This window comes from Pongo pygmaeus, chromosome 2 (genome assembly GCF_028885625.2).
Source record: "Pongo pygmaeus isolate AG05252 chromosome 2, NHGRI_mPonPyg2-v2.0_pri, whole genome shotgun sequence".
NCBI lineage: Eukaryota > Metazoa > Chordata > Mammalia > Primates > Hominidae > Pongo > Pongo pygmaeus.
Window position 1 is genome coordinate 100,817,408 of NC_085930.1, and position 23,508 is coordinate 100,840,915.

The 23,508-nt window shown below is 43.9% G+C and overlaps 3 protein-coding genes and 4 non-coding genes across 18 annotated transcripts; 1 reads left to right on the forward strand and 6 right to left on the reverse strand.

The window, feature by feature from the left end:
- Positions 1-1,084: 1,084 nt before the first annotated feature.
- SPCS1 (signal peptidase complex subunit 1) lies at positions 1,085-3,400 on the reverse strand. Its single transcript, XM_054483975.2, has 4 exons — positions 2,964-3,400; positions 2,544-2,603; positions 2,368-2,454; positions 1,085-1,570 (listed from the first exon to the last, which is right to left on the reverse strand). Exons 1-4 carry the CDS (start codon positions 3,198-3,200, stop codon positions 1,445-1,447), a joined length of 510 nt encoding a protein of 169 aa, XP_054339950.1. The 5' UTR covers positions 3,201-3,400; the 3' UTR covers positions 1,085-1,444.
- Positions 3,160-14,847, forward strand: GLT8D1 (glycosyltransferase 8 domain containing 1). Of its 11 annotated transcripts, none has more exons than XM_054483970.2 (12): positions 3,176-3,543; positions 3,683-3,800; positions 4,295-4,523; positions 8,779-8,830; positions 8,910-9,008; positions 11,329-11,542; positions 12,680-12,797; positions 13,021-13,105; positions 13,298-13,410; positions 13,754-13,920; positions 14,035-14,147; positions 14,298-14,847. In XM_054483970.2, the coding sequence occupies exons 4-12, from the start codon at positions 8,815-8,817 to the stop codon at positions 14,486-14,488; spliced, it is 1,116 nt and encodes a 371-aa protein (XP_054339945.1). In that variant the 5' UTR covers positions 3,176-3,543; positions 3,683-3,800; positions 4,295-4,523; positions 8,779-8,814; the 3' UTR covers positions 14,489-14,847. The 11 variants fall into 11 exon arrangements, with proteins under 11 accessions (XP_054339947.1, XP_054339942.1, XP_054339945.1 ...); XM_054483966.2 differs by having other exon boundaries at positions 3,230-3,543; positions 4,299-4,523; XM_063661099.1 differs by adding an exon at positions 5,570-5,764 and having other exon boundaries at positions 3,383-3,800.
- GNL3 (G protein nucleolar 3) lies at positions 14,836-23,460 on the reverse strand. 2 transcript variants are annotated; one of them, XM_054483963.2, is made up of 15 exons: positions 23,332-23,460; positions 22,609-22,667; positions 22,054-22,191; positions 21,820-21,933; positions 21,230-21,313; positions 20,219-20,351; positions 18,681-18,793; positions 18,311-18,437; positions 17,760-17,847; positions 16,326-16,500; positions 16,039-16,181; positions 15,824-15,960; positions 15,562-15,737; positions 15,261-15,327; positions 14,836-15,163 (listed from the first exon to the last, which is right to left on the reverse strand). In XM_054483963.2, the coding sequence occupies exons 1-15, from the start codon at positions 23,342-23,344 to the stop codon at positions 15,075-15,077; spliced, it is 1,656 nt and encodes a 551-aa protein (XP_054339938.1). In that variant the 5' UTR covers positions 23,345-23,460; the 3' UTR covers positions 14,836-15,074. The 2 variants fall into 2 exon arrangements, with proteins under 2 accessions (XP_054339938.1, XP_063517166.1); XM_063661096.1 differs by lacking the exon at positions 23,332-23,460 and adding an exon at positions 23,235-23,305.
- LOC129034428 (small nucleolar RNA SNORD69) lies at positions 16,560-16,636 on the reverse strand. Its single transcript, XR_008501905.1, has one exon. It is a non-coding gene; the product is annotated as a small nucleolar RNA SNORD69 (small nucleolar RNA).
- Positions 17,936-18,011, reverse strand: LOC129034426 (small nucleolar RNA SNORD19). The gene has a single exon (XR_008501903.1). It is a non-coding gene; the product is annotated as a small nucleolar RNA SNORD19 (small nucleolar RNA).
- On the reverse strand, positions 18,558-18,641 carry LOC129034436 (small nucleolar RNA SNORD19B). The gene has a single exon (XR_008501911.1). It is a non-coding gene; the product is annotated as a small nucleolar RNA SNORD19B (small nucleolar RNA).
- Positions 20,110-20,177, reverse strand: LOC129034425 (small nucleolar RNA SNORD19). Its single transcript, XR_008501902.1, has one exon. It is a non-coding gene; the product is annotated as a small nucleolar RNA SNORD19 (small nucleolar RNA).
- Positions 23,461-23,508: the final 48 nt, after the last annotated feature.

Here is a 23,508-nt window from a genome sequence, read left to right on the forward strand (position 1 = left end):
CTTTGATGTGATACTCTTTTGGCATTAGTTCTAAAATGTCAATCATTCTTTTTTTTTGAGATGGAGTCTTCTTGTTGCCCAGGCTGGAGTACAGTGGTGCAATCTTGGCTCACTACAGCCTCCGCCTCCTGGGTTCAAGTTCCCCTCCCTCAGCCTCCCGAGTAGCTGGGATTACAGGCACACACCACCATGCCTGGCTAATTTTCATATTTTTAGTAGAGATGGCGTTTCACCATGTTGGCCAGGCTGGTCTTGAACTCCTGACCTCAGGTGATCTGCCTGCCTTGGCCTCCCTAAATGCTGGGATTACAGGCTTGAGGCACCATGCCTGGCCTAAAGTGTAATTCTGATTTTGGTTTTCTCTTTTAGAAGTTTTGATTTCCATGGACTTATAAAGCTAAGGAAGTTTTATGTCCTTGCTCTGGCTACACTGCAGTGTTACTGAATATCACCTGCACAACCTTTACTTCTTGCAGTTTTTTTTTTCCTGTTGCTTAGTACATGATCCATTATTCAAATGGCCTTATAGGCATTCAATAAAGGTGAAATGTTAAATACAAAATCACTTGTCTATTAAATTTTATTCAAGGTTCTATATAAGATCTGATAAATGGAACTTTGTGATGGAAATGTTTTATATGGTAGCCATAGCCACTAGTCACATATAGCTATTGAGCCTTTGAATCATGGCTAGTTTTAGTGTTTTATATTTTAATTTTAATTAAATAGACATGTGTCTAGTGGCACCATATTGTACAATGCAGTTCTCATTCATTCAATAAATCTTAAGTACTTAGAAAGTATCCTGTACTCTTCTATGTACTAGGCAGACAGCAGTGAGCAAAACGAAGTCCCTGTTCTCATAGAACTAATGTTCTAGTGACAACTATTAATTATATACCATGAAATGTCTCAAAACTCCTGGGCTCAAGTCATCCTCCTGCCTTAGCCTCCCCAAGTGCTGGGATTATAAGTGAGCGCAGGGATTATATGCACCTGGCCAGAACCATGAACTTCTAACTTAGGCTTTTACTAATTATCTTCCTTGCAGAATAATGAACAGACGACCCTTCAGACAAAGAACTTGCACTATGAGGTTTAACTGGAAACATTAAAATGGTTAAACAACTCATAATGAATTATAAAACTTTGACAGTTACATTGTACTATCATTTATGAGGCATTTATTCTTCATTATTTACACCTGAAAGAAACTGCATACTTGTGTGTTCTGTTCCCCATCTCGGAGCAAGATTATGAAGAGAAGGTCTAAACTACTTATATAAATCAAAACCCAACTGGGCTAGAAATGAAGTATAAAGAGAACTAAATCTATACACAACTGTGCCATAAGAGCATTAGGTGGTTTTAGCTCTTATCTGGGGTATGAAAGCAATTTAGCTCATCTCACAGAAACAAAAGCAGGTGCTGAATCATGAAAACCTCAATTATTTTTAGCATGCCTCTTAATTTTTCTTTCCCCTGGTTTCTTGTCGTCTGTGCTTGATTCTTGAACAGGTAACCACTTGAGAGGATGCCGGCGATAGATGGGCCATGGAGGAAGTGTCAGCTGGGCCAGAAAAGAGGAAATGCATAAATTATAGCTATTAAAAGTTTAAAAAATCATTACGTATAATGCCAGGTTCCCAAATGACTCCTATGTTGAGGGAACAAAAAACAAAAAAATCCATATTCCTATAAAGGCTCTGTGCCACAATCCATGCAAAATACTGTAAGATGATGGGAACAGGCTCACTGCCTACACAAATGGCTTTAAGACCTAAAAGAAAGGTGGGGGCAGGTGTAGTGGCTCTCGCCTGTAATCCAAGCACTTTGGGAGGCCAAGGTCGGCGGATTGCTTGAGACCAGCCTGGCCACCACAGTGAAACCCTGTCTCTACTAAAAATACAAAAATTAGCTGGGTGTGGTGGTGGGCGCCTGTAGTCCCAGCTACTCGGGAGGCTGAGGCAGGAGAACCGATTAAACCCGGGAGGCAGAAGGTGCAGTGAGCCGAAATCGCCCCAGTGCACTGCAGCCTGGGCAACAGAGTGAAACTCCGTCTCAAAAAATTTAAATAAATAAATATAAGGTGAGGGGGCAATGTGAGCACCATGAAAAACTCCTGCTGGCTTTGACCTTAAGATTATTACCTAGAGTAGCTGCCAAAGGAAATAAGCTGTGTCCTTTTATATGGTTCGCACCATCTGACACTATTTTGGCATTCTACTTTTCCAATGATAGCAAAGGGAAACGCTGTTTGGAAGGATGAGGGAAACGTTGGCTTTGGGTCTCACTATTGAGTAGATCTATCCAAACCAACCCGACTCACAAAACCCAAGTTGCCACCAACACCCACGAATTTCTTACCAAACATGAAAAAGCAAATCCGGCCATAACTATATAGACAGTCCATCCGAACTGTTCAGCCACGTACCCGTAGATAAATCCAACTATCTAGAGACAAATGAAGTATATTAAACACACTCAAACTGAGGGTTGGGAGGGAGGCGGGGGCAGAAATTAAACGTAAAACCAATACTTACTGCAGAAAAAAGAATAATTCCCTGAAACATCTGTTCAGCTAGCTTCTGGCCCTTGTAATCCTGGGGTGAAGCAGAGGAAAAAAAGAATTGGTTCCACCGCCGAGGAGATACAATTCCTGCCCTGACCTCACAACTCTGGCACAGGGTAACCCCAACATCAGGGTCTCCCGCTCTCCTAAGGGGCTGGGCAAGATATTAAATTCTGGGCTTCCCGGGAGGAACTGAAACACCCTCACGGAGAATGGACAGGAGATTCTCGCGAAGTAGAAGAGAAGGGGACCCAGGAGGCAATTCGGGAAAGAGGGTGGAGGGTAACCATCCGGGCCGGAACAGCGCAGCACCGGGTGGGTGCTCCGACATGGGCTTCGAAGCTGCCAGGCACAAGAGCGGCGTGCGGAGGTCCCCGGGCTGCGCCCTCACCATCTGCGTGGGCAGCGAGCTCAGATGCTCCAGCATGGCTGGCTGAGGAGGCGGGCAGCTGAGCGCGGGTGGCAGGCTGCGAGGCGAGGGCGACCAAGACTTAGGGACCGTGAGGGCCAAGGTCTGGTACTGCGCGTCGGCAGGCGGGCCTTCTAAGCCCGGGAAAGCGATGGCGACGGCCCCGGAAGCGGAAGTCTCCGACGGGCCGGTACAGCCCGTGTCCCCGCCCCGCGCCATCGCTAGGCGACGTGCGCTTTTGCCGCGGCGTGCTGCCCGCGAGGGCAGCTGAGGTGATGGTGGCGGCCGCCGTGTCGAGGCATCGCGCGCCCGTGAAGGCTTCGCCGTCAGTGCTGTTGGGTGCCTGGAGCCGCGGCCCCCGTCCGGAAAACTGTCCTTGACAGTGCCTGCGCGGCCCAACGGCCGCCGGCGCGCGCCGCGTCTCCATGGCGACGGCCTTTTCCCTGCGAGGACCCCGGCGGCAGGGCTGCCCCGCGGCGCCTGCTTGGCGCGACGCTCTAGCGGTTACCGCTGCGGGCTGGCTGGGCGTTGTGGGGCTGCGCGGCTGCTACGGAGCTAGAGGGCAAGTGGGCTCGGCCCAGCGTGCAGGGGACGCGGGCGGCCAGACAACGGGCTGGGCTCCGGGGCCTGCGGCGCGGGCGCTGAGCTGGCAGGGCGGGCCGGGGCGCGGGCTGCATCCTCATCTCCTCCATCGCCTGCAGTTAAGGGCGGCCGCGGCGAGCCTTTGAGGGGAACGACTTGTCGGAGCCCTAACCAGGGGTATCTCTAAGCCTGGCGGGATCCCCGGAGCGTCACATCACTTTCCGATCACTTGAAAGTGTAAGGGGGGCCCTACTGACCCTTGGAATTTAGGGGGGCTACCCTAGGCGGCATCCACAAGACAGAGAATTCCCTTGGAGAGGGGACCCCGGTGCTCGGCTGTCCTTCTCATCCGCGTAGAGAGTCCCTCATCTGGGGGCTCCCGAACTCGGCCCTCTCACATTCTGGCCGGCTTTACTGACCCTCACAGACCCATGCTGGGCCCTCCCGATAGAGGCCAGCCAAAGGTTCACTCAGCCTCTCTTTCAAGGCTGGTGTATCTCTAAATCTTAGACCCTCCTCCGTTACCGTCAGCCAGGTGGAATGCCCACGTTTTGGAGAGAAACCGTTCTGAGGAACCCGGGCCTCTGGGTCCCAGCTGGTTCTCCGGCCCCCAGGTTATGTATTCTGGGTTAGCCACAAACAGTGGGATTCTAGGCACTCCCGGGAGAGGGTGGGACTGCTGTCCTCGTTCATGCAACCAGCAAATATTCACGGCACCTTGTTCGTGCCAGACAGCAGACCGAGGACACAGTTGTTACCAAGACCAGGCTGTTGCCTTGGAAGAGCCCAGAGCGTGTCAAGGGAGACAGCCACATCACGCCAGAAATACATGACAGCTGGATTAGCCCTGGGAGAGGGAGGCCCAGATGTGGGAGCTTAGGGGAGGTGCAGCTCAACGTGGAGTTTGGAGGAGGCTACCTTGACTTCTGAATGCCAAGTGGGAGCCAGCCAGATGAAAGGGTAGGAGAAAGTGTTTGTATATCCTCAGTGCCCTTTCATCCTTGCACGTGGCAGAGACCAAACAGTAAAATGCAGACATATTTGACACTTTTCTGACCTCAGAAGGAGTCAGGACGTGTAGAAGGCAGAAAGAGGGATGGGCAAGGGTTTATTCCTGTTTCCTTCCCATGCTCTGTATTTCTTGGTGTGTTTGAACAGACTTTCTGTTGTGTGTGTAAATAGATATATCTTTCTGTGGTTTTTTTTTTTTTTTTTTTTTTTTTTTTTTGAGACGAAGACTCGCTCTGTTGCCCAGGCTGGAGTGCAGTGGTGCGATCGCGGCTCACTGCAACCTCCTCCTCCTGGGTTCAAGGGATTGTCCTGCCTCAGCCTCCTGAGTAGCTGGGATTACAGGCATGCGCCACCACGCCCGGCTAATTTTTGTGTTTTTAGTGGAGACGGGGTTTCACTGTGTTGGCCAGACTAGTCTCAGACGCCTGACCTCAAGTGATCCCCCCACCTCGGCCTTCCAAAGTGCTGGGATTATAGGCATGAGCCACCGCGCCCGGCCAGTGTGGTCTTTTTTTTTTTTTTTTTTTTTTTTTTTTTGTATTCACGGTTTTGTATCCTTGGATTCAACCAAACACAGATTGAAATTACAGATACAGAGGGCTGACTGTAATATGCCATTTTACATAAGGGACTTGAACATCCGTGAATTTTTGTATACATGGGGAGTCCTGGAGCCAATCCCCGACTGATACTGAGGACCAACTGTGTTGCTAATCAAATTGTACACGATTATATACTCTTAAGAAAATGTAGTTACTATTACAGATCCAGCGTCTATGTGCAATTTTGTTTTGAGAATTCCTTCTAACCATATCAGGAAAGCTCTCTTACCAGGAATAGCCCCAGGAAAGACAATATGGATTAGACATACTCCATGATAACTGACGTTTTGCATGTAGGTAACTGTGGAAGTTTTAGGAGCAACTGGTTTCTGCCTTGCCAGTCTACTTAAGTATGTCAGATACTTGATAGAATTGTGTTTTTCTTGTTTCCAGCCAAGTGTGCCTCTTGATCCCGTAACTGTTAACTGGAAGTCAAGAAACTAAAAACATTATCTCTTGTACCATTAATTAAGTGGGATTTATTTGAGTGCAAGATTGTTTTCTCAGTGGTGGTGGAAGTTGCCTCATCGCAGGCAGATGTTGGGGCTTTGTCCTAACAGCTCCCCTCTGCCAGCTTCTGTAGATAAGGTCAGCCCATAATGTGATAGAGGCATATGACTTAGGGTATATACTGATGTATATTCTTCTCTTTTTCTTTTGAGACAGAGTCTTACTCTGTTGCCCAGGCTGGAGTGCAGTGGCACGGTCTCAGCTCACTGCAACCTCCGCCTCCCAGGTTCAAGGGATTCTCTTGCCTCAGCCTCTCGAATAGCTGGGATTACAGGCACCTGCCACCACACCTGGCTAATTTTTTGTATTTTTAGTAGAGATGGGGTTTCACCATCTTGGACAGGCTGGTCTCGAAGTCCTGACCTCGTGATCCATCCGCCTCAGCCTCCCAAAGTGCTGGGATTACAGACTTGAGCCATGGTGCCCTGATGTATATGAGAGGAAGTTCACTGATACATTGTACTTCATATATACTGCTTTGGAAAGATGTGTGTGGGCTGGGCCTGGTGGCTCAGGCCTGTAATCCCAGCACTTTGGAAGGCCGAGGCAGGTGGATCACCTGAGGTCAGGAGTTCGAGACCAGCCTGGCCAACCTGGTGAAACCCTCTCTCTATTAAAATTAGCTGGGCATGGTGGCGCACACCTGTAGTCCCTGCTACTTGGCAGATTGAGGCACGAGAATTGTTTGAATCTGAGAGGCAGAGGTTGCAGTGAGCCGAGACGGCGCCACTTCACTGCAGCCTGGCTGACAGAGCCAGACTCTGTCTCAAAAAAAAAAAAAAAAAGAAAGATGTGTATTTTCCCCCTAATTTGTAATCTGGCCTGTGATCCCGTTTTTAAAGAGAAATTTTTTTTAGATGTGGGGTCGGGGGATGGTCATACTATGTTGCTCAGGCTGGTCTCGAACTCCTGGGCTCAGGCAGCCTCCCACCCCAGCCACCTGAATAGTTGGGATTATAGGTATCAGCCACAGTGCCTGGCTGATCCCCAGTTTTTATTGTTTTTTATTTTTTATTTTTTTGAGACAGGGTGTCGCTTTGTCACCCAGGCTGGAGTACAGTGGCATGAATATGGCTTACTGCAGCCTTGACCTCCCTGGCTCAGGTGATCCTCCTGCCTTACCCTCCCAAATGCTTGGGACAACAGGTGCATGTCACCATGCCTGGCTAATTTTTGTATTTTTTGTAGAAATGAGCTTTCACAATGTTACCCAGGCTGGTCTTGAACTCCTGAGCTCAGGTGATCCGCCCGCCTTAGCCTTGTTGTTTTCATTTTGGGATTATACTCATGAGCCACAGTGCCCAGCCCCCAATTTTTTAAACAGTTTTTCAATATATTTCTCTTCTTTACAGAGGCCTTGAGAAATTAAGTACCTGGTAGGCACACAATTTTCCTAGGATGAAGTTAATTCAAACTTACTTTGTCTGTAGTCCCTGCTACTTGGGAGGCTGAGGCAGGAGGCTTGCTTGAGCCTAGGAGTTAGAGGCCAGCCTGGGCAACATGGTGAGACCCTGTCTAAAAAAACAAATGAACTAACTTGCATTGCAATATGCTATGTTTGAAAGTGCTTTGTAAAATTAATAGCCTTATGTAAGTGTTGGGTACTACTATGGGTGAAGATGAAGTAAGAAAGGGTTAAAAGGTAGGTTCACGATATCTTGGTTGGTAAAATGTCTTTAAGGAAACATTTTACCCAGAGCTTGTTGAAGGAATTTATTTTTTAAATAAATTTAGTTCCACCTACTATCTTGTTTCCACTGAATTGTTTTGAAAAAGTGAAGGTCAGATGAGCTGAGGAGGACCAACCAGGACAGTGTGACAATTAGACACCACCTTATTAAGAGATGAATAGCTAGCTAACAGAGATGGTTTTTGAGAATAGCACCTTAAATTTTTTGGCCAGGCGCCGTGGCTCACGCCTGTAATCTCAGCACTTTGGGAGGCTGAGGTGGGCAGATCACGAGGTCAGGAGTTCGAGACCAGTCTGGCCAACATGGTGAAACCCCATCTCTACTAAAAATACAAAAATTAGCTGGGCATGGTGGTGCACGCCTGTAATCCCAACTATTGGGAAGGCTGAGGCAGGAGAATCTCTTGAATGCGGGAGGCAGAGGTTGCAGTGAGCTGAGATTGTGCCACTGCACTCCAGCCTGGACGACAGAACGAGACTCCGTTTCAAAAAATAATAAACTAAAATAAGCCTTTTTTTTTTTTTTTTTTTTTTGCTAGTTACAATGGCTAGAAATGCACTCCACACTTTTGATATCGATTAGATTTTGTGAATTTTTGTAACTTTTTCTCTGCTGTGGGTTTGTCAAGTGAATTTGGATAATATTCTTTTCTCTGAGGACACTCATGTTAAAGGTGAATGGGATACAACTCTGAACAGGCATGTTTTTACTGATGAGGCTAAGATCTCAGGTTACTTGGTCATAGACAACCTGAATCCATGTCTACTTTAGGAATTTTAAGTAGAAAATTATGTTATGTTATGTTATGTTATGTTATTTTTTATTTTAAAGACAGAGTCTCACTCTGCCGCCCAGGCTGGAGTGCAATGGCATGATCTCGGCTCACTGCAACCTCTGTTGCCCAGGTTCAAGCGATTCTCCTGCCTCAGGCTCCTGAGCAGCTGGGATTACAGGCCCCTGCCACCGCGCCTGGCTAATTTTTTTGCAGTTTTTAGTAGAGACGAGGTTTCACCATCTTGGCCAGGCTGGTCTTGAACTCCTGACCTCGTGATCCACCCCACTCGGCCTCCCAAAGTGCTGGGATTACAGGCATGAGCCACGCTGCCTGGCTGAAACTTAATTCTTAAATGTTTCTTTTGCTTTTCATCTTGTGATGTATAATGTACAAGGCTAAGGCTATTTCTCCAACTTATTTTTAAGTTTTTTATTAATGACTACCACAAAAATTTCAGATCCCAAATTGGGTTCTTGGAAACTGTTAATTCAAAATGAGTTTCTGGCAGAATACTGTATATGCCTCTTGTTTCTTCCTGAATTAAAAAAAAAAAAAAAAGCATTAGGGCATTTTGATGTCCCTTCTCATGTACTTACTGACTTTGGGGGCTTGTTTTTGTTTTGTAGGGTTAAAAACTAATATTTATATGACAGAAGAAAAAGATGTCATTCCGTAAAGGTATGCTCTTTCTACAAGTTGTTTTTATACCTAGTCAAAGATAAAGAGGTATAATATAGGTTTTCCCTATCTATTTCAGTAAACATCATCATCTTGGTCCTGGCTGTTGCTCTCTTCTTACTGGTTTTGCACCATAACTTCCTCGGCTTGAGCAGTTTGTTAAGGAGTGAGGTTACAGGTATGGGAGCACTTACTAATAATGGCTTAGAATCTGTTGCAGACCTGGTATTCTGTGTGTCACACATCCTAAGTTGTTGTTCTTCCGGTAGTACTAGCAGTTGTTTGTTAAGGGTTTGATCTGACAGAATATTCCGTTTCACCAAATCAGAGGCCTTAGGAGAGCCTCTGAGGGCTGCCATCTGTTCACATGTCAGCAGGACAGGGCTTCAGAAAGTGAGGGCATACCAGTGTCCTTGGTGTTTGATGCCTGCTCTAGTTACTAGAGTGTCAGTCTAGTTACTTTCCTTCAGCTGTGCAGCTGCATCAGTGGGACTGTAGCAATAAAAGTTTGTCAAGTGATTTTTAAAAATCACTGTGTTGTATAATATATCGCACAGTATATTGAATTAGTTGTTCATACTGTTCTCCCTTGGTATTGAGGAATGTTTGAGGCTTGAGTGTTTGTCAAAAATCATTTTTGGATTGCCACCCACCATAGTTGACCAGAGTGAGAGACTATAATAGCTTTCCCCTGACTTTCACGGAGTGCTCTGATAGCATGTTTTATCACGTGTATATATGTGTGATACATATAAAGTAATGCACGTTCCTGGTAGGAAAGTTTATAAAAAAGAACAGTGGCTGGGAGCAGTGGCTCACGCCTGTAATTCCAAAACTTTGGGAGGCCGAGGTGGGCATCTCACAAGGTCAAGAGATCGAGACCATCTCAGCACTTTGAGAGGCTGAGGTGGGCAGATCACGAGGTCAGGAGTACAAGACCATCCTGGCCAACATGGTGAAACCCCGTCTCTACTAAAAATACAAAAATTAGCTGGGCGTGGTGGTATGCGCCTGTAGTCCCAGCTACTCGGGAGGCTGAGGCAGGAGAATCGCTTGAACCCAGGAGGCGGAGGTTGCAGTGAGCCAAGATCACGCCACTGCACTCAAGCCTGGTGACAGAGTGAGTCTTCGTCTCAAAAAAAAAAAAAAAAAAATGAGACAACAGTATTCAAGCTCCATGAAGGCAATTTGTGTACTGTTTTATCTTCTGTGCCTATGGATGATGGCTGATACTAGCTGTTCAATAAATATTGGTTGGTTGAATGATTTCATTTACAATTTTGGCTTAGTGCCTTCCAGTTTTTTCCTACACCTTTTTTTCTGTACAGTTGAGATTGTACTATATATAAACTGTACATGACATGTTTTTCTGTATATCATAAGCATGTCACTGTGATGGTAGAAACTCTTCATACATAATTTTAATGTCTATTAATTTGTTTCCACAGGATAACATCTTTTGGTACAACAGCTTTCAGACTTTTTGATGGCAGCCCTACAACAGGAAATACATTACATGTAGCACATGTACATACATGTGTATTTGCTTATTGGCTGTCTATCCTCAGAAAGTTAGGGATGTTTTATTCATGGCTGTAACCCCAGTGTCTAGATATTGCCTGGCACATAGTAAATACCAGGGTTCAATGAGGAATAAAAAAAAAAAAAGAAAGGCAAGAATGCATACAGTACAGTAATTGCAGTTTTCTTGTGTGATACACTATATTTTCTTTGGTATTCTAATTCAGTTTTCTAATTTTTTTGAGACAGTTTTCCTGTTGCTGCCCAGGCTGGAGTGCAGTGGCACAATCTCAGCTCACTGCAACCTCCACCTCCTGAGTTCAAGCGATTCTCCTGCCTCAGTATCCCAAGTAGCTTGGCTTACAGGCGTTCACCACTACACCTGGCTCATTTTGTGTTTTTAGTAGAGATGAGGTTTCACCATGTTGGTCAGGCTGGTCTCAAACTCCTGACCTCGAGTGATCCACCCGCCTCAGCCTCCCAAAGTGCTAGGATTACAGGCGTGACCCACCACGCCCGGCCTCTACAGTTTTCTATTGCAATCCAGAAACTTTTTCTGTATAAATTGATTGTGACTCACTCAATTGGTTTCATGCCTACTTGTGATTCGTGACTTGAAAAACATTGTTTGCTGCTAAGTTTTCACAATTTAAATAAAATTCTTTCTTTTGATTATATTTCAGATTTTGTCCTTAGGAAACTCTTGATACAAATTGCCACGATGCATTCTAACAGGTTCTGTTCGTTTCCTACCAGTAGTGTATCAAAGTGCTGTCAGTGTATTTTAAAAAATGCTTCCTCCACTTTTCCAAAAGCTTATTTACATACAGGGAAAGTTTCAGGGCTATATGCTTCAGTTTAATGGGGGAGAATGAGGTAGATCGGTACCATAATCCTTACCTTCCCTTTTTCCATGTCTTGGACTCTATATCAAAAGCCCATGAGATTATATCACAGTGCCTTCCTTGTGTTTTCAGATTCAGGAATTGTGGGGCCTCAACCTATAGACTTTGTCCCAAATGCTCTCCGACATGCAGTAGATGGGAGACAAGAGGAGATTCCTGTGGTCATCGCTGCATCTGAAGACAGGCTTGGGGGGGCCATTGCAGCCATAAACAGCATTCAGCACAACACTCGCTCCAATGTGATTTTCTACATTGTTACTCTCAACAATACAGCAGACCATCTCCGGTGAGCTCTGCTTATGTGATTTTTCTAGAGGATGATCTAGAGCAGGCCAGCTGCCAATCCAGGATCTGTTTTTCTGTGGTTTGTATGTTGTTTTATACAATTGAAATTGTACCACTGATAAACTGTACAAATGACATATTTTTTTAGGACTGTATTATGAGCACATCCCCATAATAGGAGAAGTGATACAAGGAGCTCATGCCAGGAAGTAAGTCAGCTGTCACTCTGAACTGTTAACCCCACCTGACGATGTTTTGATAATAATACTTTCTCAGTGAAGGGAGCAGTAAATGTTGATTTACAAGTCACAAGTTCCTTATTTCATGGACATGCTCGGAGCAGTTCTGGTCTAGAGCGGGAAGGGACTTAGCAACAATGGCAAGGTAGTGTTGTGAAGCTGATTACAGATCCTGATCCAAATCCTGGCCCAGAGTGATCTGGGGAAACTTGGATAGTCCAATCCGTTTTGAAAATGAATGACTTATAAAACTTACTCCAAATTTGTTGGTCTAACAAATTAATCAGTTGTCAAATTTCTAAAACATTTTGGTCCTTGTGGCCCTCTCCATGGTTCATATTTAGTTGTTAAAGCTGTAAATTCTGAACCCATTTAAAATACAGAAACAGAAGCTGTACAGACTACAGAAATAACACTAAGTAGCCACAAAACACTGATTTGAAACTGACCTAGAAAAAATGTGCAGTACTCCTTTAGCAAAGTTTTTTCTTAGAGGTAGTGCCTCAGACTTGAGTGGTGGAATTAGGGTCACCACAGTGAATTAAGAAGTCAGTCTGTAGATAAGAGATTACTCTGTTGGTACCATCATTTTTGACTCCTTTTCTTCACCAGTGTATTTAGAGGGTTAAGAGTTGGATGGTCTAGGTGGTGATGAAATGTTCTTAATTCTATATTGTTTTTCTAGAGTAGTTTTAGTGTTAGAAGATAATTACCATATAATCTTAATTCAGGGAGGGACTTTGGTGGGAATTACCCTCACTTCAGACGAGGAAACCAAAGCTCAGAGATAAAAGGAGCTCGAAAACACCTGTTTGGTCCATAGGGTTTCTTTTGCATTATTCACTCATTGGTTTGGAGACATTATTTGAAACTAAAATGTAGTGTTTTATCTTCATCAGGTCCTGGCTCAACAGTGATTCCCTGAAAAGCATCAGATACAAAATTGTCAATTTTGACCCTAAACTTTTGGAAGGGAAAGTAAAGGAGGATCCTGACCAGGGGGAATCCATGAAACCTGTGAGTTCCATGCATCCTTCTTTGCACTTGGCAGTATTAGGAAATAATGGAATACCTGGGTATCTGTGGGTATAGTGCAAGTAGTTTCCTGGGGACCAAGCCTGGGTGATTCTAAGAGTCCTTTCTTCTCCTGAGTGGGTACTGAAAGCATCCTAGGAGTTTCTATGTAAATAAAAGCACAGCCAGTGCAGTATCCTATGCCAATTATTCTTTCCTTTTCCAGTTAACCTTTGCAAGGTTCTACTTGCCAATTCTGGTTCCCAGCGCAAAGAAGGCCATATACATGGATGATGATGTAATTGTGCAAGGTATCAAAAATGTCACCATGAGTGCTGTTCTCCACCCAGATTGAGTACAACTGCTAAATAAAACAATGGGCTACAGTGGGCTGTAGTGGTTATTTATGGTCTTCTATAAAAGGTCACCATAGGGAGAAGTGGGAGTAACGGGGAACTCTAAAGGCAAGTGAAATGTAAATCTTAACATCTTGTCTATTTCAGGTGATATTCTTGCCCTTTACAATACACCACTGAAGCCAGGACATGCAGCTGCATTTTCAGAAGATTGTGATTCAGCCTCTACTAAAGTTGTCATCCGTGGAGCAGGAAACCAGGTAAATTGCTTACCAAACACCCCTCTTCCTACAATATCGTTTAATGGGAAGAGGTTGCAAATTCAGGGAACTCTTTTGCTGCAATTTACACTCCCCAATCATTTCATCCCAAAACTCAAGTCTGCTTTTCTGTAGACTTCTTCATGGACTTGACAGCCTAATTGTTCTTCTTGAACATCTGATTTATTATGTCAACATCTAGGTTCCTATTCTAACTTGGAATTTCAAATATCTATTTTCTAATCTGAAGAAGTCAGTTTAACAGCTCTTTTCTCTACTGGCTATAAAATTGTATCTATTCTGTTTGAAGCAGTAAGTATATATATCCTATTTGTGTTTTTAGTACAATTACATTGGCTATCTTGACTATAAAAAGGAAAGAATTCGTAAGCTTTCCATGAAAGCCAGCACTTGCTCATTTAATCCTGGAGTTTTTGTTGCAAACCTGACGGAATGGAAACGACAGAATATAACTAACCAACTGGAAAAATGGATGAAACTCAATGTAGAGTAAGTATGTAACTGGCCTAGCTGTGAAAAACTGTTGTATTTCAATTCCAAGAGTCTTGACTAACAGGAGTTAGTCAGTACTTTTCACTAACATTTGTTTTCTGTCCCACCAAGAGAGGGATTGTATAGCAGAACCCTGGCTGGTAGCATCACAACACCTCCTCTGCTTATCGTATTTTATCAACAGCACTCTACCATCGATCCTATGTGGAATGTCCGCCACCTTGGTAAGTAGAATTAACCAGTGGCATAAGCTAGTAAAGAATTGGTATCTAAAGAACTATCCTCAGGGATGGGGTATATTCTTTGTTTCCCTTAAGTTTTCTGCACAATTTCACATGGCACAATGATGTGGCTATTTTTGTCTCAAATATAAGGTTCCAGTGCTGGAAAACGATATTCACCTCAGTTTGTAAAGGCTGCCAAGTTACTCCACTGGAATGGACATTTTAAGCCATGGGGAAGGACTGCTTCATATACTGATGTTTGGGAAAAATGGTATATTCCAGACCCAACAGGCAAATTCAACCTAATCCGAAGATATACCGAGATCTCAAACATAAAGTGAAACAGAATTTGAACTATAAGCATTTCTCAGGAAGTCCTGGAAGATAGCATGTGTGGGAAGTAACAGTTGCTAGGCTTCAATGCCTATCGGTAGCAAGCCATGGAAAAAGATGTGTCAGCTGGGTAAAGATGACAAACTGCCCTGTCTGGCAGTCAGCTTCCCAGACAGACTATAGACTGTAAATATGTCTCCATCTGCCTTACCAAGTGTTTTCTTACTACAATGCTGAATGACTAACTGGAAAGAAGAACTGATATGGCTAGTTCAGCTAGCTGGTACAGATAATTCAAAACTGCTGTTGGTTTTAATTTTGTAACCTGTGGCCTGATCTGTAAATAAAACTTACATTTTTCAATAGGTATCTTCTTTTTTTATTCCAGATAACTACTTCCACTCACAATCAGATGAATTGTCTTTTTACAGAATTTAGGGATTCCAAATTGCCTGGTTTTAATATAATACATATTCACAAAATTTACACAGCTCATGCATATCATAACTTACACACATTATACAGAGAACAGTTTAGCAGTCTGCTTAGAATGTTAAAAAAAAAAAAAAACTCTCATAAAAAGCCGTGGTTCTGTTACACATAATCTGTACTGAAGTCATAAGCATCATCCTCATCCTCTTCAATCATTTTATCCAAGATAAAAGACCTTGTAGACTGTTCACCTATATTGCAGGAAAATAAAAAGAGATTTTATTTTCAAAAAGTTAAAAGTGATTCTACACCATGCTGCTTCGTTAGAACCCCTTTTGCCTGCCTCACCTGCTGTAGTCTCCTCAGACAGTGCCTCCCCCGTCTCTTCTGCAGCTAACATGCCTGAGCTGTTTTCCTGTGTGACAAAGACATATAGTGCTGGATTAGTAGCCCTTGTCTGCTCATTTAATCCAAGTAGTTATGTACCTGAAAAATTAACTCTTTGGAGGTACATATAATGGGATGTGCAAAATTAAGGCTAATGGATCAGAAGCCTCAAATATGTCCTATCTTCAGTTCCTTCCCATTATGTATTATAATGCTAGAAAACTCACTTCAGTTTTAAACAACTCATGGAGGACACACTTACATCAACTTCTTCATCAACGATTTCCTGGTCACTGTCTCTGTCATCCTCTCTCTCCTCCTGCTTCCTTTCTTTCCGTTTTGGCAATTCTTCATGTATGTCCTTTTCTTCTATTATTCCATTTGTCAGACCAGAAGACTGGAAAAGGATGCTATTGGCCAAATGAGGGCCCTTGATGGCTGGGAAAGAAAGAAAGCCCATATAAACAGGTAAGAGCTCTACTGGCCTGTCAGCGATGAAGACAGCAGCGACACACAATACTCACCTCTTATGCTTTGTGCATTGTTCTTTTCCAGTTCTTCCAGATTGAAGCCCCTTTTCAGGTCTACCACAATACTCTCATTAAAATATGGAGGAGGAGTCCAAGACGTAGGGGGATGGCAATAGTAAGCTAATGAGGCACTGATATTAAAAATAAGATGTGTCAAAAGGAGGTTTATTCTAGTGGTCACCAAAATGCCAACAGAAAAGAAAGCTTACCCTGTCCACTCAGACCACAGCAGTTTGGCAGCACCTTCAACATTTGGGATTCCACCTTTTTGGTGCATACCTCTTCTCTGAGCAAGCACAGTAAAAAATTCCAGAGAATTCCTGTAGCCTGGGACAGTATATTTCAGTACTACCTTAAAAAAAAAAAAAAAAAAAAAAAGGAGCTGTCCTTCATCTGACATGCCAGTACTTTAAAACACTTCCAAAATTTTTCTACTCAAAATGCTTATGATGAAAGAAGATGGCTCCAAGGAGCTCATGAGAAAGGGTCCTTTTACCTGTCGGGCATCAGCCTGGGAAAGGATGGCACTGGCAGCCTCCATCGGTTTTACTACTTCAATACTTGCTGGACTTCGCAGCGCAAGCGCAGAGGAGGAATTAAGTGGAGATACGATGAAACTCGGACTATCTATGATTGTGATCTGTTTGTCCAAGGGGACAACTTGCATGCTCCTGAAAGAAGAGTGATGGAATTGATGGGGGCATTGGTCTATTTGGAGGGTAAGAGACAGAACATGAAGCTCAGGGTTGGATTGAACAGACTCAGCACAGTCAGTCAGATCCAGTTTATCATCATTTGCTTCACATTTATCTAAAACTGTAACAGCATACCCGACTGTTCTAAAGAGAAACACTACATGTTATAGCTTATATATTTACATCAACCAAAACACATGCTATTTCCTTTGCTATAAATATGCCGCCTTCTGGCTGGGCGCGGTGGCTCATGCCTGTAATCCCAGCACTTTGGGAGGCCGAGGTGGGTGGATCACCTGAGGTCAGGAGTTGGAGACCAGCCTGGCCAACATGATGAAAGCCCTGTCTCTACTAAAAATACAAAAATTAGCCGGTGCCTTTATCCCAGCTACTCAAGGAGGCTGAGGTTGCAGTGAGCCAAGATAGCACCACTGTACTCCAGCCTGGGAGACAGTGAGACTCCATCTCAAAAAAAAAAAAAAAAAAAAAATCTAAAAGTTGGCCAGGCACAGTGGCTCATGCCACCCAACACAAGTGTAATCCCAACACTTTGTGAGGCCTAGGCGGGTTGATGACTTAAGGCCAGGAGTTTGAGACTAGCCTGGCCAACATAGTGAAACGCCATCTCTACTAAAAATACAAAAACTAGCCAGGTGTGGTGGCAGACTTCTATCTGGCAAATTTCTATTAATTTCTCAAGGCCAGGTTCCAACATCACTTCCTCTGAAGGAGCTTTCCTCTCTCTCAATCTATTTGCTGAACTTGTCTTTCAAACTAAATTGTGGGCAGCTGTCCCACTCCAATCAGTTCTAGCACTGGCTTAAATCTCTTCTTTCACCAAAAGCTTTAAAAAATAAAAACAGGCCAGGCGCGGTGGCTTGGCCTGTAATCCCAGCACTTCGGGAGGCTGAGGCGGGCAGATCAGCTGAAGTCAGGAGTTTGAGACCAGCCTAACCAACATGGAGAAACCCGTCTCTACTAAAAATACAAAGTTAGCCGGGTGTGGGGGCACATGCCTGTAATCTCAGCTACTCGGGAGGCTGAGGCAGGAGAATCCCTTGAACCTGAGAGGTGGAGGTTGCAGTGAGCCGAGATTGCGCCATTGCACTCCAGCCTGGGAACAAGAGTGAAACTGTCTCAAAAAAAAAAAAAAAAAAAAAAATCACCTTCCTTGAGATAACCAAAATAAAATAGTGTGTCACTATAATATTACAATTATGGACACCTCCATTTACCTTGTAAGCCCCATGGATACACCAACATTACACATCTGTTCTTGTTTTAAGCTATTGATAATGCTGCTTTTCCCCACATTTGGGAAACCTACAAATAAACGGGAAATCCAGATATAAAAAGCATTATATGTTGGCACTTATGAAATTTTCACTGCCTAATATTCCATTTCCCTGATGTTTAGGGCAAGATCAGAGTTGGATCTCAGTGTCTTCACTTCAATAGTAAGACCAATTTTAGTTTCTTCATTTCTTGCACAAGTAAAGCAAAGGCAGAAAAATACTGTAAATTCAAACAAACCAAGAACTTTTAGAAACCAGCTTCCTAGAGTAATCAGTCCCAACAAAAAACCTGAATCTGGCAGCAGTTGTGTAAGTTTTTTTCTTTAAATTGTGTGTGGTTATGTGCTTTCAGTAAGGTATAGGCAAGAAGCTAGTATTTGAATGAGCCTTTTACTTGACAACAACTCCATACACTGCTGCTTGGGCACTTGGAGAGCTGGCTAAACTTCTTAACTATTTCAACACTTAAAAAGTAATGAACTGAAACTCACCAATTACTCCAACCCGAATGGCTTTGCTGCAAGTCTCCTGAAAACCTCCAAGAAGTTTCCAAAGGCCCTCTTTCCCAAAGCAGACTTCACTTCTGAATGGAGCAGCATTCTTCTTTGCCTTCACACGCTAAAATTCCAAATGGTTGAATTATTCTGGCAACTTACCTGATAAATTATTTCAACAAACCCCAAGCAATCAGGCTCCAGAGCCCAGCTCTTAAGATAACTACATTGCCTTTCAGATGATCTCTGGCTGAAATCAGAGTTGGATCTTGTAATTTTTCATTTACTTAAATCAAGATTTTGTACACTCATCATATTTCAACCAAAATCGGAAAGAATCACATTTCTTACTGCTAATAAAGGATACCTTGGTTATCTTCCCTTTATCCTTTGGTTTTGTTGAGGCTCTGAACACCACTGTTGGCAATTCTTTCTTCAAATAATTTAGCCAGCTCTCCAAATTCTCCTTTGGTACCAGATCTGATAGGAATTAGAAATAGGACATTTGCACCTGTAAGACATTTGCGGCCAGGCACGGTGGCTCACGCCTGTAATACCAACACTTTGGGAGGCCGAGACAGGCGGATCACGAGTTCAGGAGATCAAGACCATCCTGGCTAACACGGTAAAACCCCGTCTCTACTAAAAATACAAAAAAATTAGCTGGGTGTGGTGGTGGGCACCTGTAGTCCCAACTACTTGGGAGGCTGAGGCAGGATAATGGCGTGAACCTGGGAGGCGGAGCTTGCAGTGATCTGAGATTGCGCCACTGCACTCCAGCCTGGGTGATAGAGCATAGAGCAAGACTCCATCTCAAAAAAAAAAAAGAAAGAAAGAAAGAAGACATTTGCTCCAATTTGGCTATTTTGTTGAGATGCATCTGCAAAATCTGGCAACTATAGATTTTACTCTGGTTTACATTTTCCCAGTCTTTTCAAAAGGATTTAACTAGAAAATCAGGGCAGGGTAAGCTCCCCTACCATGCTGCCCGTATCTTAACAGAGCTCAGCATCTGCACTTCTCTATTTCAATTCCCCTTGTATTGCCCACTCGAAAACTTCAGGACAGACTCAACGTCTGGATTACAACCCTACTAACCCTAGAACTATGATTCCAGAATTTACCTTTAGCTAGCAGCCAATTGTTTCTTTTATTCATTTTTTTTTGAGACGGAGTGTTGCTGTTGCCCAGGCTGGAGTGCAGTGGCACAGTATCGGCTCACTGCAACCTCCGCCTCCCAGGTTCAAGCAATTCTCCTGCCTCAGCCTCCCGAGTAGCTGGGACTACAAGTGCCCGCCACCATGCCCGGCTAATATTTGTATTTTAGTAGAGATGGGGTTTTGCCGTGTTGGCCAGGCTTTTCTCGAACTCCTGGCCTCAAGTGATGTGCCCACTTCAGCCTCCCAAGCAGCCAATTGTTTCTTAACCCCAACAATTTTAGATCTCATTCCCATTTTCTGCTTTGTAATTCTCTGTTCTGGGTTTTCTTGTTCCTGCTGCTCAAACTCAGATGCATAATTATGCATTTCATTTAAATATTTTGTCACATACGTTTCAATTTATTTCACTCTTGAACTAATACCCGACATTGTGTAGGTGTGGGGAATTTGTCACACTGTCATCACTTCCTAGATGAAATATACTACACAATAAGCTGGGTATAGCAGCTTACACTCTTTATTTAAAAGACGGTAAATACTGAATGGCAAAAGAATAGTAGAAACCAGTTGAGTCAGTTGTGAAAGTCACCTCCTCCCCACTGCCTAGCACTGTCTCTGGCAAAGTGCACGTACTCTGGCCTTGCTAAGATCAGAGTTGGATCTAATCAGTCTTCAGTGACTATCAGACTGTATCCTCATACCTCACCAATGTACACGGAAGACAAAGGGTACCCTCTTTACTCACCTGATTTATTTAATATAAGTACCAGCTTTTTCTGTCCACTCTGGACAATGGCCTCTTCTACCTGAGGACATCTGCAACCAAGAGGATCTCTGGCATCCAACACCTCTAGGACAACATCGGAGGCTTCAATCACCTATCAAGGAAAAAATGACCAGAACTACATTATCAAGGAGAAAATGATCAGAACTACATCCCTTGCTCTGGTAATACCTTCCACAAGAGAGTACTGGCATTATCCATTTAGCACAGGGTGAGCTCAGAGTTGGATCTCATGTCTTCACTTTGGTATGAAGAATATTGACCCTCATCATTTCTCACACAGGAAAGTAAAACATAGGCTTGCTCAGCAGTCTCGGATCAAGATGGATTTATGATATGAAAATATCCCTGTCTGAATCCTCCCATAGTGAATTATGTAGTTTGATAGGTCCTTCTGGCCTTGCCAAAAGCTGCTGAAGGGCAGTCAGGTTCTATCCATGGGAGAGTGAGCTTGGGAAAATGGATGTTGGGGATGGGAGTGCTGGAGAGCAACTACACCAAGTTGTCTTCCTTCACTTAGGTTTCAACTGAGTACTTTAGAGACCCTTAGCCTGACATTGCTTACTCCAATGTACTTTTCTCAATCTCAACACTATGTCAACGTTTTTTTTAATGTTGTAAATCATGCTTACAGGCAGAACCAGTTTTGTGCAAACATTTAGAACCAAAGAAACTACTTCTGTCAGGTAAACATAGCAGGAAAGGCATTAAACAGCATAAGCTAGAGTCGAGTCACGAAATGATTTGTTGGTGAAAGGTGGGAGGAGGGAGAGGATCAAGAAAGATAACTAATGCGTACTAGGCTTAATACCTGGGTGATGAAATAATCTGTACAACAAACCCCCACGACACACGTTTACCCATATAACAAACCTGCACGTGCACCCTTGATCTTAAAAGGTTAAAAAAAAAAATGACTTGAGTCTTTTAAACCTCATTACCACTGTCAGACACTGACCTAGGCTAAGATACCTTTTTAAGTTCTTGACAGTACAGCTTCTTTGAATTCTGTTTGCCCGACTTGGCATTGTTCTCAGGTTTGCAAAGCCCAAACTCCTAGAGGATAAAGGGGGAAAGAACACAAAATTAGAAGTAGAGCAGTTGTAACCTCTAACTCCATTTTCCACAGCTGAGTAGCAGCACTCGCAGTTGTTAAATAGGTAAGATGGAGTCTGAACTCAGTTGTCTTCCTCCCAAGAAGCTCAGCAGCCTGTGGATGTGCTTTTATTTCTGCATCAGAACTCATCTCTCAGCCAGGCACAACAGCCCACACCTGTAATACCAGAAACTTCGGGAGGCTGAGGTGGGTGGATCACTTGAGCCCAAGAGTTTGAGACCAACCTTGGCAATATAGTGAAAGCCCGTGTCTACTAAAAAAATTATCCAGGCGTGATGGTGTGCTTCTGTAGTCCCAGCTACTTGGACACTGAGGTGGTAAGACTGCTTGAGCCTGGGTGGTCCAGGTTGCAGTGAGCTATGACTGTGCCACTGCACTCAGGCCCAAGCAACAAAACCAAAATCAAAACCCCTGATCTCTCATTCCTAAAGAGACATAATCATACCTTTTCCATAGGTTCCACATTTGATGGCTTAATATCAGGATTAGTTTCAAGTTTTCTTTTCTTTTCTAGTTCCTTCTGCCTGTCAAGTTTCTGCTGCTGTTTTAGTTCTTCAAGCTGTGTCAGAGCCGTAAGGGAAATAGGTGAACCAGTGACTAGTGTTGTTACCTTACTCTGAAAAATATCACACATAACACATTACACTACTCATTGAAAATTCTGGCTAACATAACTTACCCTCTGTTTCCTTAGCTCAGCTTCCCTAAGAAGAGCCTCCTTAAAGGGAGCACTGTTTGGAACTCCTGGGTCTTTCCTAGGCTTCTTGTGACCCCGCTTTTTAGCCTCCTTCCTTAATTTTCGATGATGTTCTCGAACCTATTAAAATAAAGAGATTTCGTCTGCTTACAAAAATATCTTTATATTCAAGCAGAATTCAAGTGAGAAACCAATCTGGCTGCAATTTAGTTATGCCTATAAAATGTCCTAGGAAAATGGACATTTAATTGGAATCTTACAAAGTAATGCATATCTAAGTATAAAACAGCAAAAAATTGTAACTAGAAGGCTCTCTATATAGAGATTAACATGCTGAACAAATTTAGAGACTTATCACCAATCACTGCGCTTTCTCACAGCTGCACTCCTGATGCCTAAGAGCTTGTGCCCATGGTCAGTCTATCCAATGCCATTTCCCAAAACCAAATCACATTATCTCAGACTTTCCAGCAAAGGAACAGGGCAAAATCAGTTTAGCAATGTGTTTGGTATAGCTCTCTCAAGCACTACACTTACCTTTTTTTGGATTTTATACCGCTTATGGCAGGTCATGCGTTTACTTGCTTTCTTTAACTCTACAAAGAAACACATCACAAATCTGTTAACCCAAATGATTAGTTCTGGGTTAACGCACTATGGAGTTATATCCTTTTCTTGTGTTATTGGCTACCAAACCTAACGTTAAGTCTAATGCGAAATGCCTAATGCAAACACACGTGCTACTTTCAAATCCCAGAGAATTAGTTTCAGTAGATCCAGAATGGAGTCCAAATTCCCTGCACCTACTCTCACAATATTAGAATGGGATCATACACAACAGCGTATGAGACCCAAAACGACAACCACTTCGTGTCAAACAGCACGAATCATAAGGCAGGAGAGGAACACTGAGTCTGGGAGGCGATTCTCAGCTCTCACCTGGGCCAGTCTGCACGTGGCCAAGGAAAGGAAAATATTGGGCCTGAAACCTGGCTCAGACGCTGCTTCCTTACGAAAATCTAGCCTAATCTTCCCCACCCTCTGCCCGGCTTCGTTCCGCAGAATGAGCCCGCGCGGTTAACATGATCGCCGTAGGGACTTCCAACTCTCGGTTCTACCAGGAAATAGGGCCAAGGCCTACGCGTAGGCTCCCACCCCCATACCAGTAGAGACAAAGCCGTGGCCGTAGAAGAGCGTCGTGGTGCCTGCAGCAACTTCCAGACGTGGGTCCCTCCACGCCCGCCTCCCGACCCCACTTACTAGGCCTTTTCATATTGGCTGTAGAAAGCAGCACGAGCACGACAACCTGCCTCCGCTGGCGCCACGTGTGAACTGAAGCCACTGACGAGCGTCACGCACTTACGCTGCCGCCGTAAAGTGCGTCACCGCCTCTCTGCGTGCGCGCGCACGCAGTGTCGCGCGGAGCAGGGATCGCTT